Genomic DNA, 19,450 nt, shown 5'->3' with positions numbered 1-19,450 from the left:
TTCAGCATATTAAAAAAAACTTTAAAACCAATCACAGTCTATCAGCCCCCTCCCTCAAGTCTCCGTTTCTTTCCAGACTAATTGTAAAATAATGGGTTTTGTGGGGGTTTTTTTTGTTTGACTGTTTTTATCCGGTATAATCAGTTCTTTATTTGTAATGTGTACATTTCATTTTCAATAAACTCATCATGGAATCTATCTTGGAATTCATTGTTTTCTAGCTAAAAGCAGTCTTTTCTAGCTAAAAGTGCATTTTTGCATGCACAACATGTTCATGCAATCTTAGCTGGCACTGTTCATGGTGAGTTCGGGACCGTGAGATACATATATACGATCACATTTGTCATTAATATTGCAAAATCAAAATCAATCATTATTATTTAATAGTAGTCCTGATATAGGTTAATACACCAAAATGCAGCATCCCAAAAATTGAGACTCCACTTACACAATGGAGGTTCCAGACAAATCTCAGTTAAACACACACAAAAATCTTTACACTACTGAGGCTTTTCAAATGCTTTCTGATACAAGGTGTACAAGGGCACAAAGTGGGTAATAGGAATCATGGCCACAGCTAGCTATGAGGACAAGGCCTGGACCTAGGAAGGGTTTTTTCATCTTCATTCATGAGATTTAATGTGAAAACAGTGCAGTTCTGATAATGCGGCAGCCTATTCAAAAGGTTAAGCCACAGATATCAGAGGCCCACGCAATCAAATAGGGACAAGGATATATATTACACAATAACACTATACACCATGTAATATACATTACAATATAAACTACACTGTTTCTTTTAAGATACATTTTTTCTGTGAGCACTGTCAATGTATTATGGCCAATGAAAATTATTACACTCTCTACCAAGCCCACTTTGTTTTCTCAGACCTCCAAATAGTCCTTAGCCTTCTGCCATTGCCTCAAATCTTCAGTTCATTTTCAGCGCCTGTCATGTTCATTACTAGCATGAGGTCATCAAGGATCTCAGTAGTTTGAGATTCATTGTGGAATCAGCAATAAAACTGCACAATCAGCAGTGACTGGTTCTCAGCTGACCTCAGATCAGCTGTGGTTTTGCCACAGACTTAATCACTCACTTTGTTTATCTGTACGAGGCGCTAACACAATGCACTGACTCAGACTAATTCAGACATACAGATGGTATATTAGTGGTATATTAGTGATTAAAAGTCATTCATTTTGTGGTACCTGATCATAACATACTAAATAAGCATAGCAAAATGCATTGTTAACTAGCATATTGAATGCTGTTGCACTGCTTTTAATACACAAATGCTAGTGAAGTTGAGATTTTCCTAACAATATCACAGAATAAAAATCTGCCATCCAATTTGATAAACGTGTAAAATTGTGCTCATACACAAATAAATCTGTTAAAGAATCTCCCACACTGGAGGGCTTCGTTCTACCTCCTTCATAACCATCTGGAGCCTTTCAGCTCCAATGTCTGTGTTATAATTGTGTATCTATAGCTACATTTACATGCACACAGTAGACTGAAGTTCTAAGTTTAATCTACGATATTGACCAACCAAGACATTTACATGATGTTTTTATAAGCTACTTTCTAATAATAAGCCATTAAAATATGGTGATTTCATCACTCAGGGTTATACTAGTGCCAAAGCAGACTCTCACCACCAGCAGATGGCAGGCTTTCTCCTATTGCTTTGTTTCATGGTCAGTGGTGCTTGTGGGAGGAGCACTGAGATTGAGAAACTGACAACAAAGAAAGAGGAACCAACTAAACCACGGAGAAGGTGATATGGAGTCATATACAGTGGGCCATAAGGTATGAAGATGTACTAATAAGTATTTAAAGAATTTTGGACAAAGCAAAACAATTAGATGAACTTCTGTTTAGGTGAAGATGCTCCTCATCTTCAGCCAGTATCTGATCTCAGGTTAGATATTCTACTTTAGTCACTGCTTGCATGACAGTAATTGTAGTTATTTATTCCGATTTGCCCCTAAACTGGAAACTGGAGTAGACCTATGTGCTACATTTGAGTGATGGTTACTGACATTAGGGAGATGTTTGATTTTAACTCTCAAGTGCAATGGGCAGGTCTGATGTGGTCAGTTACTCACGGTCATACATTCGTGTATGTTACTGGGTAGAAGAACAAAGCAAAATATACTGTTTACTCATTCTAATGTAATGCCTACACTCTCAGAAATAAAGGTAGTAAACTGTCACTGGGTCAGTTCCCCTTTTGTCACTGGGGTGGTTCCCTCAAAGGTACATCTCAGTACCTTTAGTCAGGGAACATAACTGAACCATAATCCACTGAAATATTTTCTAAGCTGTACTGACTCCACACACCCCGTCTCGTCTCCAGGACTTTTATTTTACTGATCTGTTTTAAAACATTTGGTTACGAAAAGGTACAAATACGAACCTGGAAAAACCTATTTAAGGTTCATAACTGGACCTTAAAACCACTGTTGTACCTTTGATGAAACATTTACATTGTTTGTACCTTGATAAACAAAAAAATGTACCTGCACAGAACCTTTATTTCTAACAGTGTAGTGTAAGTACTCTGCAATATGACCACCAGATAACCAAGGACACCAGTCAAACTTTTGTGGGACAAAAACAAATCCATTACAAAATTAGAGCTCTGTATGCACTTTTTTCTTGCAGAATTTTTTTTTCTTCTTTTTTTGAGCTTACATTTTTCCAATGTCTGACTCAGAAAGCTCTTTGTTGGTTCTTTATTGTTGTCAATTCATGTTTTTTTACTTAAGATTTTTGTCTGCGAATATAAAAAAAAATGTAGAAACCATAGTTTATTGTTAAATTGTTTCATTGTTAATTTGTGTACTTTGATTTCTGACCACTAGGTGGCCAATTTTAAATTTGCCAGCATATTCTTATATATTTTTCTTAATTCAGTTTACTAAAAACTAAATGTAAATTGAAGCCTTGAGTAAATACTGATCACAGATTATCTGAGATGAAACAGTGTTGAACATATTACACTTTTATGCCATGAATGGGAGCTGTGCTTACACCACACTTCACAGATCTTTACATATTAATGTCTATACATCTTGGAAAGCACTGCTTAACTCACTCTACCTGTTTTTAATAAATGTATGTTTCTTTGCTTTTTCAGGAACCGGACCAACACTAACAGTTTTGGCTAAGCTCTGAGAGTCTACAGTAGAACAGACCATTGGTCTGTAAGAGAGTGGAGCATGCTTATAATAGCTCATTACGGATGAGTGCAGCTTTGTCTTATTTCTGTTTGATTTGAATTAGAAGTCAAGCTCAATATGTTTAAATATGTATGTATATTTAAAATGTGATGTTTATTAATCATCCTGAGGGCATGATTCTCTCTGCACTCCATTAACAACCTGTTTCATATAAACATACTAAAACAGGACAAAATGTTGGAAGATCCTAATAATCAGAAAGAACAAAACACAAAGTGAAGCAACATTCAAAACGACAACTATGACACAAATGACAATAACATTTCAAGCTCCTGCTCTGCTGCCTCTTTTGAAAACATATTTGATTTACAGTTGGTCAGGCCCGAGAGAGCTTTAGGTAACCAAGACAGAAGAGCACAGTAGCACTTCATAAATTATTCTTTGGAGGTTTGTGGTTTTATGACCACTGTGAAGAGCTTCTACAGTACCATATATGCTATCCTGTACAATATTCTTTTACTTATGAATGTATCTACATTGTGTATTTTTTCTTCATCTGGGTATCAAGTATTTTGTGTTTTTGCTTCTAGGTATTAACAATGGAACATGGACTCTCAGGCTCCAAAGGCCCACAAGATTTGCCTAATGGCCAGTTGGGTTCATTGTCCCATATTAATAAAGATATGGTCAGTGACCATTAACCATTAACAGTGAACATTCACCTGAACACATGCAAATTTCACTGAAAGTTTTGTAATGCATCACTTTCATCTTTGGAGTATCTGTATGATCAAACACATCTGATAGAAACATGTAATAGTTTAATATTCTTAAAAAAAAACAAACCTTGTTTAAGCTTGTTTTGCAAAGAACAAACCAACATTATTATCAATATAATGTATTACACCAATGACAAAAATAATAACAGAAAATAGTGTTGCTAATAATTTATGCACATGGCAATCCAGTACAACAGTGGGTGTTTTACATACAAATGTAAAACAGATGCTAAAACTATTCGTTGTTCCATTTAGAGACATATTACACTTTACACAGTTACACTAAGTGGTGCTCTACGCATGCACGTGATTTTGGATCTGATTACTTGTGGTGAGCATGTAAACAGGGATTTCCATCAGAGTGTTGAGTAGAGTGAGAATAAACACCTCAGTCTTAATCTGTAATAGGAATGTATTCAATTAGATTTGCAAAAATCTTTGCATGTAAATATAGTCACTGTCTCTCCAACTGCTTAATGCTGGTCATTTTATTGGCTCCCTACCAAAACATCTGCATGAATTAGGGCATACATCATGTAAACAGCATGTAAATTAGGTACTGATAGGCTGGTGCTTGACTTCACGCACTGAAACTGATTCATAACTTGCGCAAAAACCTATATTTGTTCCCACATTGTAGGAAAAAGCCATCACCCAGATGCAGAAAAGTCTGTATGTCATTAAAGAGGGTCAAATCTGATTTTTTTTTATGCAACTTAATAAGGGCCAATGTGTAGGTAAAATGCTTCAATACCATACGGTACCACACAGCCCATATATGAAGAGAGGAAAGGTCAATCAGCTCAAAAGAAAGAAGAGGGGGATGAATACATGTTTGCCACATTAAATTTACCTTGTGCTTTTGTCTTGAAAATTTGTTTATTACAGTTTTTATGCACAGAACTGAAATGAGGAACGGATAACAACCACTATCTCCTGTTTCCTCAAAAGAATTGACTGAATGCACAAGCATATCCAACCTAATAACCAATCAGCTACTAGCTTCACTCTGTGTGTGGGTGGTGGGCCTTATTTTGGGCAATCAAATTTCCCAGTGCCACTTAAGCCCCCCTCCCTTCCCCCTTGTGGGACTTTTTCCAAAGAAAGAAGATCCAACAACCACAGAGGGAAGCGGATACAGAGACCGACACACACACACACACACACACACACACACACACACACTCATTTTTAAAAGGGCTTTCATGGAAAGTGGATTGACTTTCTAAACTTCAGTCCAGAATGAAGATCCTCCTTATCTTCACCCTTTGTCAGGTCTCAGGTCAGCTATGTCACTTTTACTTGTTGCTAATATGTCAAGAAAAGTGTTTAGGTGAAATCTTTGATTTGAACTTTGAACAGGAAGTTGATTGTTCACAAAAATGTTAATGACTGTTTTACATTCACTTAAAACTTACATAAATGCAAACTTACCTCAAGAATAATTTCAACAGAAGGCAAGATTCCCCCTTCTTCTGACATGCTGTACAAAATATCTTAAACTATTTTGTTAATTTGTTTAATTTGCTAATTGTGTTAACTGGACATATATATCTTGCTGTTGTCGGAAGAAAACCTCGTATCTCCAAAATGATAACTTTACAGGAAAATGAAAAAACCTTCTTTACTTTTAATGCAAGTCAATGGAACCAGACTTTTTTTTTATTTATTTTTTTTTAAATCAACTTGGACTGTTTCCTTTGGTCCATTCATCATGAAATTTACAATGTAAAGGACAAAAAGCACTTTCAAATTATGTCAAAACTGAAAAACGAAAATGGAAGATCAAATGGAGAACAAAGATACAGCCCAGCATCTTCAGGTAATATTTCACATCAACCATCAGAATGGAGAAAAAAAAATTTGATCTCTGTGATTTTGTTCGTGGCATCACTGTTGGCCCCACACCGTGGTCTCAGTATTTATGACTGCTGATCTCCTGAGATTTTCACACACAGCGTCTCTACAGTCTACTCAGAATGGTGCAACAAAGAAAAAACATCCAGTGAACGGCAGAGAATGGCCAGAGAGACTTGAGCTGCCCAAAAGGCTACAGTAACTCAGATAACCACTCTGTACAGTTATGGTGAGCAGAAAAGCATCTCAGAATGCACAACACAAACCTTGAGGGGGGTGGGCTACAACAGCAGAAAACCACATTGGGTTCCACTTCTGTCAGCCAAGAACAGAAAGCTGAGGCTGCGGTGTGCACAGGCTCACCAAAACTGAACAGCTGAAGACTGGAAGGACATAGCCTGGTTTGATGAATCAGTTTCTGCTGAGGCACACAGATGGTAGGGTCACATTTGGGTTTCAACAGGATGAATCCATGGACCCAACCTGCCTTGTGTCAACAGTCCAGGCTGGTGGAGGTGGTGTAATGGGGTGGGGAATGTTTTCTTGGCACACTTTGGGCCTGTTAATACCAATCAACCATCGCTTGAATGCAACAGTCTATTTGAGTATTGTTGCTGAGCATGTGCATCCCTTCATGGCCATAATTTACCATCTTCTAACAGCTACTTCCAGCATGATAATGTACCATGTCACAAAGCAAACGTCGTCTCAAACTGGTTTCCTGAACATGAGTTTAATGTTCAGCGGCTTTCCCAGTAATCAGTAGGGAATACAGCAGAACATCTTTAGGATGTGGTAGAATTCGCAGAGATTCGCAGCATTAAAAAGCAGCTAAAAATCTGAAGGACTGAGGCTGTTTTGACAGCAAAGGGAGGCCCTGCACAGTATTATAGTGTCCTTAATGAAGTGCTCAATAAGTAAAGATATTTGTGTTTTTGGCCCTTATTCGTTAAGGTCGAATAGCAGCAAGCACAGATTTGACCATCCTGACCAATGTACAAATTACTGTTTGTGATGCAGGAACCGTTTACAACAAAACAAGCAGTGATTTCAGAGTAATTGTGTGGAATTTCTTATTTACATATCATTTGCAATGGAGACACATTAGGCTGAGAATGACAACAGCTGAAAAGAATAAAATGGGAAATTAACAAAATGTAGCCCTTTTTCTTAGACGGTAGAGTGGTAGAAATGACTAAGTCTGTATCCATTTTATTCTCCTGGTCAAAATGTATTATTACAGTAATTAATAAAGTATTAGTACTGTTTCGTTCTTGTATACAACATATAATTAATGGATGGGTGCCCCAGGTGGAATGCTGCTTAAGGACCTTAGATGTTCAGAAACAATCTTGCAGACAACCGAGCCAGATTTTTTTTTCTAGAGTAGAAAAAGCTTAAGATTTTTTAGCTGAAGCTTAGAGTTTAACTTTTCAGTTTGTTACTACAATGTAAATTATTCTTGAGGCATTACTGCAACAGAGACATAAGGCACAATGCAGCTAGTGAGCATATCAATTATAGTTTGTTTATGGCTGATTATTTTATGATTGTGTGATTTTCAGATGCCTGGAGTATAGAACATATGACTGCTGTTCTAGGAGAGACTGTAACTATCAGCTGTAACTATCCAGAGGTGTTCAAGAACAAACCCTAAGTGTTTAGCCAAACGATCTGATGACTCTTATACCGTAGTGGTCAGTACCACAGAGTCTCCAAAAGGCAGATTCTCCATCTCTGATGACAGAAGGTCTAACACTGTCAGTGTGAACATCATTGATGTGACACAAGAAGATTCAGGAGATTATTCCTGTAAAGTGATTAAAGGAAATGATTACTCCACCTTGAGATGGATGTATCTTGAAATTATTGGTGAGATGCTTGTAGCTCTAAGTCTGCATTTTTATACAAGTTCTTATGTTTCTCTCAGATGTTTTTATGTCACGAATGTTCAATTATTTAAATTTATTATATATTTTGTTCACCTACACCATAACAACCACCGCCAGCAAGACCAAGTTCAACTCTGGAACCAACAACCTACAGGAACACATCTCCAGTACTAACAGCAATCACATCTAAAGAACAATTCAGTAAGAACTCAGTTACTATCAAAAACTCTCTCTTACATTCTGTAATATCAATGTGTGTTATTACAGTTACTAATACTAACTGAGATGCATGTATTGTTTCATCTACATATACTTTCAAAAGAAACAACAAAATGATCAAACTGTACATTTTAAATTGGCCCAAAGCATAATTACACAGTTTAAGGCAGTGGTAGAAGCTGTGGAAGCTCCAAATGCAACAAATGAACATTGCTTCATATTGACCATTTTATTTGCCACTGGAAAAGGAATGCTCAAGGCAGAAGCCTCAGTTGACTTAATTTACTTAAATATCTCTGATCAAAAACTTCATCCGATTTGCACACAAGTCCTAATAGTAAATAAAGAGAACCAAATTAAACAAATGAGACAAAAATATTAGACTTGGTCGTTTATATAGTGATGAAAATGATCCAATATTATATACCACAATGAGTGGCAAAGTATGTGAACCTTTGCTTTCAGTATCAGGTGTGACCCTGTTGTGCAGCAATAACTGCAACTAAACGTTTCCGGTAACTGTTGATTAGTCCTGCACATCGGCTTGGGGGAGTTTTAGCCCATTCTTACATACTAAACAGCTTCAACTCTTATGTTGGTGGGCTTCCTCCCATGAACTGCTGCTTCTGGTCCTTCCACAACATTTCTATAGGATTAAGGTCAGGACTTTGACTTGGCCATTCCAAAACATTAACTTTATTATTCTTTAACCGTTCTTTGATAGAATGACGTGTGCTTAGGGTCGTTGTTTTGCTGCCTGACCCACTTTCTCTTGAGTTTCCGCTCACGGACAGATGTCCTGAGATTTTGCTTTAGAATTTGCTGGTATAATTCAGAGTTCATTGTTACAATGATGGCAAGCCGTCCTGACCCAGATGCAGCACAACAGGCCCAAACCATGATACTACCACCACCATGTTTCACAGATGGGTTTTTATGCTGGAATGCAGTGTTTTCCTTTCAACCATAACACTTCTCATTTAAACCAAAAAGATCTATTTTATTCTCATCCGTACAAAAAACATTGTTCCAATAGCCTTCTGGCTTGTCCATGTGATCTTTAGCAAACTGCAGATGGGCAGTAATGTTCTTTTTGGAGAGCAGCGTCTTTCTCCTTGCAACCCTGCCATGCACAGCACTGTTCAGTGTTCTCCTGATAGTGGACTCATGAACATTAACATCAGCCACTGTGAGGCCTTTAGCTGCTTAGAAGTTACCCAGGGTTCCTTTCGTGACCTCATGGACTATAACACACCTTGCTCTTGGTGTGATCTTTGTTGGTCATCCACTCCTGGGAAGCGTAACAAAGGCCTTAAATTTCTTCCATTTGTACACAGACTGATTGTGGATTGGTGGAGTCCAAACTCCTTAAAGATCCAGGCTGATGAGCATCAACAACTCTTCCTCAGAAATCTCCTTTGTTTCTGCCATGATACACTTCCACAAACAAGTGTTGTGAAGATCAGACTGAGATAGATCCCTGTTCTTTAAATAAAACAGGGTGGTCACTAACAACCTGATTGCCATCCCATTGATTGAAATCACCTGATTAATTTCACCTTCAAATGATCTGCTAATCCTAAACGTTCACCTACTTTTGACACTCACAGATATGCAATATTGGATCATTTTCCAAAATAATTAAATGACGAAGTCTAATACTTTTGTCTCATTTGTTTAATGTGGTTCTCTTTATCTACTTTTAGGATTTGTGTGGAAATCTGATGAAGTTTTAGATCAAATTTACGCAGAAATATAGAAAATTCAAAAAGTTGTACCACTGTATATCCAGAAAGCTTCAGGTTCTAATGCATTTTCATACAAGTCCTTATGTTTGACAGAAATTCCTCACATTTTTGTGTCACTAATGTTAATTGATTTAAATGTTGTATGTTTTAATCATCTACACCAAAACAACCACCACCAGCAAGACCAAGTTCAACTCTGGAACCAACAACCTACAGGAATACATCTGCAGTACAAACAGCATTTACATCTGATGAACAATTCAGTAAGAACTCAGTTACTATCCAAAACTCATATTCTGTAATATTAATGTTATTATTCATAACTCTGTGTAAGCTCAAAATGCAACAAACATAGGCCAAAGATTGCTGCATAGAGACCATTTTATTGGCCACTGGAAAAGGAATGCACAGGAAAGAAGCCTGAATTGACTTGTATGACTTAAATATCCCTGATTGTCATTAGAATTAAGCAGAATTAGGAATATCTAGTTTGGCAAATCCTTCTTTCCCTTACGAAAATCTGATACATTGAGCTGGTGTCATTGCATATTCAAGATGCTGCAGGTTCTAATGCTCATCCTCAACTACACCAGCACAGAGGTTTTCAAAATACAACAGCAACTTACCAGTAGCCCTTGTGTTTGTACAGTGACCTTGGATTCATAGTCTGTTTTGGGTGCTATATTAGAAAGGAATCATGTGTGAGACACAGAACTGCAAAATATATTCCAAATACGTGAATTATGGTTGTGTATTTAAGAAATGGTTTAGCAAAACATCACACATACACACATGCTGTTGACCAGCCAAGATGTTTTTGGTGTCCAAATTTTGCTTCTTCAGTTTTGTTCCGAGGCTAATGTTGCTAAAAACCACATGACACCACATCTTTGGCGTAAATACATTAAGGAACCCCTCTGAACCCGCTCAAACAGCATCCAGGTCTTGAGTAAGGTCGCACAGTGTGCAACAGAAATCGCAAAGATAAGACCCACATGCCCCCATAAACATGGTTCACTTGAGGAGTGACAGAATTTGGCACAACACCTGTTGTCTCAAAAGGCTGACCACAGCATTCAGCTATACAATGTCAAACAGTGTCCTAAACCACATTGAAAAGCCCCTTAATAAAAAGCTGGATTCAGCTTGAGAGGGTTGACAAAAGTTTTGTAAAAAGCAAAAAAACATCTTTTTGACTATTGACTTTGAATGTTTGCAATGTTAGCCTCTCAAGTGCTCTAGTGCTAAACTGAAGAAGCAATATCTAGACAACAAACATGTCTTGGCTGATCGATTGCAACTAGTGTCAGAGGAAAACTGTACGTTTGATTTTTCTCTAAACCATTCCTTTAATGTGGCTCCACTTGAACTGTGTGTTTCTCATGAACGTGATGACATTTTAAGCTGATTGTTTTTTCTGTTCTTTCTGTTCCTGTCACTGGGTTTCATTTCCAGGTTCCCCTATCATCACTGTGTGTTTCTTTATGGCTCTAATGCTGTTTGGAGGATTAGCCATGATGAAATACAGACTGAGACAGCACAAGACAAATGCTGTGATCACCTGCTGTGTAGGTAAACACTACACTTCATTCTATCAGATTAACTCCACTCTGGGACCAACACTAAAGTCTGTCTATAGTAGACAGTTTGAAAAGAGCATCTGTCACTGACTTCCTCTTTTTCCACAGATTCTGCTTCTAGTAGACAAAAAACAGTAAGTGTTTTTTTTTTTTTTTTTTAATTGACTAAAATTAATTTCCTCTGAAAACAAATGTGGGTCATCTCAATCTAACAACAAATTATTTAATTAATCTAAGACATTCTTTATCTTGCGCCGAATAGACAAGACAGGCTACAGGTGTGTAAAGATTAGAGAATAGCTGAGCAGCTGTCACAACTTGATTCTTTGACGTTTTGTGTTTTTTGAAAAATCTGTTTAAACACCACACAAGTTCAAAATATACAGAGAGGAGAACATTTATTCACTTTCGTTTCTATTAAAACCATTTAATAACCAGGACCTGCTGGCGAGCCCAACGTTTTATGACACTTCTATAATCTAAGAACAGCTCAGCCAGTTTGCATTGAAGTCCCTGTAGTTACTGAATAATAAGCCTTAGCATGCAACAAGTCTGGGATTTTAAGGGGTTAATATACTTCTAATCAGGGCTGGAGTAGGACTAAGTTTTTGTACCAGGAGTTGTATGATGCACCCCAAACTCTAACTGTATTTCTCACACTACAGACACAGCATTGTGTTTGGCAATTACAGCTTCAGTAAGAAGTAATGAGCTTTTGCAGCATTGTGGTTTAATTTTGGCCCATTTCTCTTGGCAAACTTTTCAATTCCCTGAGATTTCAGGGGCCCCTTTGTTGGACATGCATTTTCAAAATCAACCATAAATTAGGATAAACATCAAGAGATTGGCTAGGTCACTGAAGAAAATCTTTGATCTTGCCATGGAAGAGATTCAGGAGACCAGGGTTCGCAGAAATAATGAGAGTTTTATTCAAAGCTCTGTACATCTGCCTTAGTCTCACCCCAATTTAAAGACCAGGTTTTGGAACCAAAGCTTTATACTCAAATTTCCACACCCCAAGAGAGTCATACAAAACAGAATGGGAGATTGGAATCCTGTCCTTAAAACCTTGCTGTCATAAAATGACCAGAGTTGGAGTGTTCTGTTTCTGTCCTTAGGATGTGTCATAAAAGACAATTTGCTGTTATCGTTCAAACCTCAAGAACAGAGCATAAGTGTGCATTCCAAAAAACAACCTTTCAACATTCTGTTTAACAATGAATAACAACTAAAACAGAAAACTAGAAATTAAAACAAAACAATTCCCAACACCACACAAGAACATTTACCTTTTAGAAACTAATCTTGAGTTGTTTTTGCTGTATGTTTAAGATTCTAGTATCTCTGAATACTTTTTTTTTAGAAAAACTTTATTATCCATTAAATTTACATGAAATGGAAATGTGTCTTTGGCCATCTGGCACATAAATATATAGACACATAAAACACTTAAAAACACTTACAGCAACAGTGTACATGAACTATGTAGGGGATTATTTATTATGTCCTTGTTCAGAATGCTCACAGCAGTGGGCACAAGTGATTTTTTGTACCCTTTCTAGCTAGTGGGACCTTAAGTTTCCTACCTGATGGCAGCAACCGGAATGATGAATGAAGGGGGTGGGTAGGGTCCTTGTAGACCTGGGTTGCCTTGTTGGTTATGGAACGGATGTGTAAGTTCTAGAGTGACAGTCGTTTATCTCCAATAATCTTACTGGCCTGGTTGACCACCTGGGCCAGTTTTTCTTTGCTTAATTGAGAGGTTCCCATACCAGGACACAATATTGAAACCCTCACTGTATATCATTTGTTGGACCTACTGTATGTATAATGGCTCTGTTTGCAGAGTCTATGGAATATTTCTGTATGATCTGCTAATGTGTACTCTGCTGTTCTGATTTCAGGCTGATGGTGATGATGAAAATGATCCACCTAGAAACCAGAGCAATATCAGCATGAGTCCAGTCTACCAGAATCAAAATCCCAATATCAAACAATCCGATTCAGACTACCAGAGCCCAAACTCCAACACAAGCCAATCGAAGAACCAGTCAGACTCAGGCTATGAGAAACCAGACTCATACCCTAACCGATCACTTCCAGCCCAGCAGAGTCCAAACTCGAACACCAACCTATCAGATTCAGTCTACCAGCGTCCAAAATCCAACAATCGATCAGAATTAGTCTACCAGGGCCGAAACTCTGACACAAGCCAATCAGATTCCGACTATGAGAATCCATACCCATATCCTAACCGGTCACTTTCAGCCTACCAGAGTCCAAATTTCAACATCAATCAATCAAATTCAGCCTACCAGAGTCCAAACTCCAGCACCAACCAATCAGATTCAGTCTACCAGAGTTTAGACCCTAAAACAATGCAGTTAAATTCAGTCTACCACACTTTAGGTCCTAGACTGATTATATTTAAGTAGGGCTGGCCCAAATAATTTGATTACTTGAGCTTTCATTTGTGACACTGTTTTTAGTTTATTTACTGAGAGCTTTGACTGTTTTAATCTTAAATAAATTTTACCAGCAGAAATAGTCGCTGAAATAGAGAAACTATTGTTAATACGCAGAAAAAAATAGCTGGTTTAGTTTTAAATACGCAAGTTCATTTCAGGCATACAGGTCACCTTGCCCTAGAGCACAACAGACTGCCCCGCTTGTCATGTGGACACAGAAGCTAAAAGGTTAAGCATGTGATTTTACTGGATCTCTATGAAGTTTACACTTCGTGTGCAAGTGATGATGGATGTAAGACGTCTGATTAAAATGGAAGCATATCGGTCTCGTCAAATGAGAGACTAAAATGCTCCAAATATTAGTGTTTAAGAATGAATTTGAGAATAAGTACGAGTATTCATTTGGAAATATCAACAAGTATTTGTAGCACATAAAGTGCTGTTGGGTCAGCCCTAGATTTCAGTGATCAAACCTTTGGTGCCAAAAAACTTTTTTCTGGAATGAATGAGAAAATGACAAAGAACTTCATATAGAATAATAACCTGTAGTGTAATTAATTGAACGTTTAAGTGAATTTCCTTTCTTATTAAAAGAGATGGTAATACGTAAACATTTCCTTTGCATACTGTAAAAATGCAGAATGCGGTATATATTTTTGCTGATTCATTGGTTAAACAGGCAGTTCAGACTCTGGCATTATCATTCAATCAATGGGCCTTTGCTGTAGTATCCACGGTTTTCCTAGACAACAACATTTACCATTATGCTTTGCGCGTCTTTGGAATGAGAATGGGCACGACTTCCGGTATGCATTTGTTGTTGACAACCGATAGTGTATGGATTAGCTTCAAGGCTAAAGAGATTTATCATTAGCCAGTTATTAAACTGTGTAGCTAGCTAGGTTTCGCTTTTTGGATAAAAGAAGATGGCAGTTGTGTTGCGGTGGCATCCTGGACGAGAATGTTTAACAAGAACCGTAACTGGTGTCACCCAGTCTGTTCCTCATCCTTTGAACCCATCCCAAGTCTGGGTTGACGACATAAAACTGGCCCAGATGTTACGTATGTTGACATTATCAACTACCTTGTTTTTTCTAAAGGTGTAGACTCTGAGGAGCTGAGAAATCATAAAAGTACAGCAGCTTATAATTATCTACACAGCAATAAAATCGTAAGGGTTCTGTGTTACCATTGCGAACAGTTCACATTTCTCAAAGCTGAGGTACAACCAGGCCAGTCCGTCAGGAAACTTAACTACTCAGCATGGGTTATGGTTCAAAACAATGGTGTAGCAGATACAGCAGGATGGTCTTGCATCGCTGGTCCAGGCAGATCTTGTAGCCACATCGCTGCTGTGTTGTGGAAAATAGGGTGGGGATTTTAAATTAAACTAAAATACATAGCTAGATGAGCTGCATTTACTCTGAGAAACATAATTGGTTATGTTGCCACAGTAGCCGTAATGGTTTATTAGTTTAGCACTGCAGTAGCAAAGTATTTTGTGGGCCAACTAAAATATGATCAGGTGTGCACTCTACATTTGCTTTGTTCATCAGAATCTCTTACGCATTTATTATGTTTTATCACAAAATTGAAGGAGCAAACATGAATATTTAGCTTTTTTTTTAATTCAGTGCCACTAGCTATGCTCTTTTGGCCTCATCTTCCTCTGACACTTACATTCTGATCTGGCTTGCCTTTGTGTTTGCAGCATTCATTTTCCAACATCGTTTTAAGCTTTCGAGAGCTGTTTTGACACCATTAGACAGCACATGACATTCCTGTGCTTTTGAGACAGTTTGATAGCATCGTAATTAAGCTTTACACGAAAGTTTAGCCCATTCAAGAGGAACTGTTGTGACGTCATGGCAACTGCCATTGAGAATAGAAAAAAACCATGGATAGAATGTCAGCACTACTGCCTAATGAAATGACTCATTTTAGATGGTAAAAGCACAGCACATTTCATGCATGTTCATAAGCAGGTATGGCTATATGTGAATGATTTAAACAAATAAATACAGAGAGGAGATTTTCAAAAAAGCTGTTCTGTCTTAAATGTTTAATTTCAGTATCTGTATTTCCCTGATCAATACCAAAATACTGTCTCTCAAACATTAATCAATAAACATATTTATATATATATATATATATTAGTCACTTCCCCATCTGATCATGTTGGAAAGTTATTTTTTGTACCCACTACTCATTTCCTCTGTGATTAATCTGGTCAGTCGTACAGGTGGGAGGAGCCGTGTGGTTAAGCAACAGGGATTCACACCAGAGAAAGAGGAACAATCCAAACCACAGAGAAGTGGGTGGTGAGACAAACACACGAAGGGGGCTACAAGCACAGCGAGCATTAGTTATGTGACGTTTGTTATTGAAATAACATCGTAAGAATATACTGTTTGTCTAAACTTCAGTGAAAAGGAAGGTCATCTTTACCCTATTGCTCATTTCAAGTTCATTTCAATTATTATGTTTTACTGGCATCACTATACCTGCACAAAGGCCTTCAGACTGACCCAGTGACATTTCTGTGAATACAGTCTCTTCTGGCTATATAACAGACGGAAACGTGATATAGATATGAAATACAACATGAAATCAAATGCTTCAAATATGTGAAGTGGGTGAAACTGTTTTGCATGTTTTAATATCTGCATAAATGCTGCTAATGCATACAGTACTGTGTAAAATGTGTGATACATAAAGCTATTTATCTGTATAGGAAGCATTTACTTAGTTCAGCCATTTCCAAAATCCAGTATTTACAGTTACCATGCAGTTCTACGTTTATCTAAATCAGTTACATTAAATCAGGAACTGCTGATGAAATCCAGCAATTCCATGCAGTGGCTGGAGTGCAGCAAGAAGTCAGAAACCAAACCTGTGTTCTTCTAACTATATTCTTCTAACCTACATGTCAAAAGCTTATTATTATATTTACATTTATTTGTATTTATTCTAACACTATACAGATCATTCTGGGTCAGTATCAGACACAACACAATTTGTTCTTTAGACTAAAATACTTTTGCTTTGGACTCCCAAGTGGCGCAACTGCCCAAGTGTTGGTCCCATCATCAGGAGATGAGATCGTGAGTTCAGGAGTCCAAGAGAGCACAACTGGCCTTGCTTGGGTGGTAAACACCTCCCAAAAGAAAGCACCCCATAAATTCCCATAAATTATGTTTTTTAATGTGTGTGTGTGTATATTATATATATATATATATATATATATATATATATATATATATATATACACACATACATACATACATACATACACACACACATACATACACACATCATAGTTTGAATACTTAAAAACTTACAGCATAAATTAACACCTTCAAATAATTTTTAATCACACAATACTGTATGAACTACTTGCATTATATGTTGTGTTGAACAGGGGCAGTTGTAATATTGAGCATTTCACTATTTGGCATGTCACTATTTTTTCATTTACATGTTCCTCACGTCATAAGGCACAAGGTACTGCACATACACACACAATTTCTTATGTAGCAAGACATCACTATATCTGAGATTACCATAATTTTCCCCCTTCCTCCCCTTCACCAGAGATTAAGGTCTCCTTCTTGAGGACAGTTAGACAACATGCATGTATATTAATATTTTACTCTGTTTCTGCAGACTTTGCTGACACTATCCATCAAAGAGAAACAAAAAGTGTAAACGAGTGTTTCTGAAATAATGCTTGAATAACGACATTTCTGTTTCCGACAAATGTACATACGAACATAGAGTTAATCATTTAGCGCTGATTATTGTTGCGTTTGTGATTTTTATTAAAACAAGCTTAATAGATTATGCATTTTAAAAATGTCCAGGGTTCCTTCGTGAAAATTACTTGCTAAGTGGGTGTTATAAGGTTCTATCTGCATCAGCCAATCAGTGGAGCTGATGAATGTGGTCTGCAAGGCTCAGTAGCTCAGCTATGAAGCCTAGTTAAATGAATCTTTAGACCTAGTCTTAGGTCCTAATCTTTAGATTGCAAATATTTTCTAAAGGTAGTCAGCTCAATAGCCAGCTAGCTACATTAGCATCTCTACAAAACAGAGAATGAACTAACTAAACAAAAGCTAATATGAATATCTTTGGAGGTTATGAGCTGCCAGAAAATAAAATACTACAGTTACCTAACCTGAACAGCAACTAGCTAGCTAGCAGAGTAGCATAGTAAGACAGTAAGAGAGAAGAAAAGATATGTCTAATATGTCCAAGTTGAACAGAACAAGCAAAACATCAGATGACTGTAGAAGACCTAATATGGTGAAAGTCATGGCTCTTAGTGGTAAACTGGTTAACTATAAGGAGCTGTAACTACATATGAAATTATGTCTCTAGCTGAAATGTAAATAACAGCAATACTTGGGATGGTTCACTTTCACTTTGCAACGTAAGACAAAATGTTTCAGGACATTCCTGTGACGATTTGAAAAAATACAATAAATCCTAAAGTCACCAAAAAGTATATGAGTCCAAGAGAAACTGGACAGGCCCACAGAAGTCCAGGGTTATCACAGCATTTTAGAGGGTGTAACACAGCCATGTTCAAGAGTTACACTCTGTGCATTACCGTACCTTGTACATGAAGCGCCCCACCTTTAAAGGACGTCCAACTGTTGCCTGGAACCTCCTGGCGGGTTACAGCTTTCTGAATCTTTTCTGTGGACTTATATGAAGGTCATAAACACATGCCATTTCACACCCAGGTTGCAGGCACAACTTCGACTTCAGCTGTCTCGACAAATTCAACAATATGAAACGTCCTATCATGACAAACACAAAGACGGGAAAGAATGTTTTAAAATGTATAAAACAAGCAAATATTATATTCTTTTAATAACAAGCATGTTTTGCATTCCGTTCTGCAAAATTCACATACATTCTCACCGTCCTCCATCCTGTTCCAAGGGCACCATTACTCTGCAGACTGTCCATCTTTCCCTGCTTTACCACACTCCATTGAAACCTGTGCCCTAGATCAGGGGTTCTCAACTCATTTTCCAACTCAAGGTCCACCTGTTTAAAACTAGAAAGCATGACGGCACACAAGAAAACAACTTTTTACACAGAATTGTTTCTTTTTCTTTTATTTCGCAAGTGCTGACCCTGAAAACTTGAGAATTAGGACCTGAACAATAGCTTAAATATACACTGTCCATTTCAATTAAATCACAGAAACTAAAATGCGTAAAGATTTTAAACAAGTAGAAAAGCGATGTAACTCCACCAAGAACAGTCTTAAAAAGACCAAGTAACGTTAGTACTCTGTCTAATACTGTCACCATCAGAGGCAACCATCTTTTTATTTGGATCTTGCTGGAGCAAACAATGGGCATGTTGCTGGTTGCAGTTCAGTTTTTAGAGTTCTTTTTAAGAAATATGAGCATGTAAGCCATCTCTGCTAGCTCTCTCTCTTCCTGCTCTGTGGCATCCTTCCATCCTCTCAACTGACATCCTTAGCTTTTCTGCTAAGGGATAGTTTCTCCGTGAGCAAATCACATTAGCACGAGTAGAACTGGCCGTAGCACTGCCAAAGCCCTCACCTGCAATATGAAAACGACATGCAAGTAGTTAATAGGGCTCATTTATGAAACCTACGGAACATGAACTATAACAACGTTACAGATGATCATACGCTGGCTAAACTGTAGTCAGCTACCTAGCTAATACGTG

At 37.5% G+C, this 19,450-nt stretch overlaps 1 protein-coding gene across 1 annotated transcript; it reads left to right on the top strand.

The window, feature by feature from the left end:
- The first annotated feature begins 5,127 nt into the window (after positions 1-5,127).
- LOC118798094 (circumsporozoite protein-like) lies at positions 5,128-15,758 on the top strand. The gene is made up of 7 exons (XM_036557433.1): positions 5,128-5,253; positions 7,394-7,700; positions 7,838-7,921; positions 9,867-9,950; positions 11,143-11,259; positions 11,376-11,401; positions 13,172-15,758. Exons 2-7 carry the CDS (start codon positions 7,682-7,684, stop codon positions 13,700-13,702), a joined length of 861 nt encoding a protein of 286 aa, XP_036413326.1. The 5' UTR covers positions 5,128-5,253; positions 7,394-7,681; the 3' UTR covers positions 13,703-15,758.
- Positions 15,759-19,450: the final 3,692 nt, after the last annotated feature.

The sequence above is a fragment of the Colossoma macropomum genome, unplaced genomic scaffold, assembly GCF_904425465.1.
Source record: "Colossoma macropomum unplaced genomic scaffold, Colossoma_macropomum, whole genome shotgun sequence".
NCBI classification, from domain to species: domain Eukaryota; kingdom Metazoa; phylum Chordata; class Actinopteri; order Characiformes; family Serrasalmidae; genus Colossoma; species Colossoma macropomum.
The sequence above is the reverse complement of the archived record's forward strand: the minus strand, read 5'-3'. Positions and strand labels throughout refer to the sequence as shown.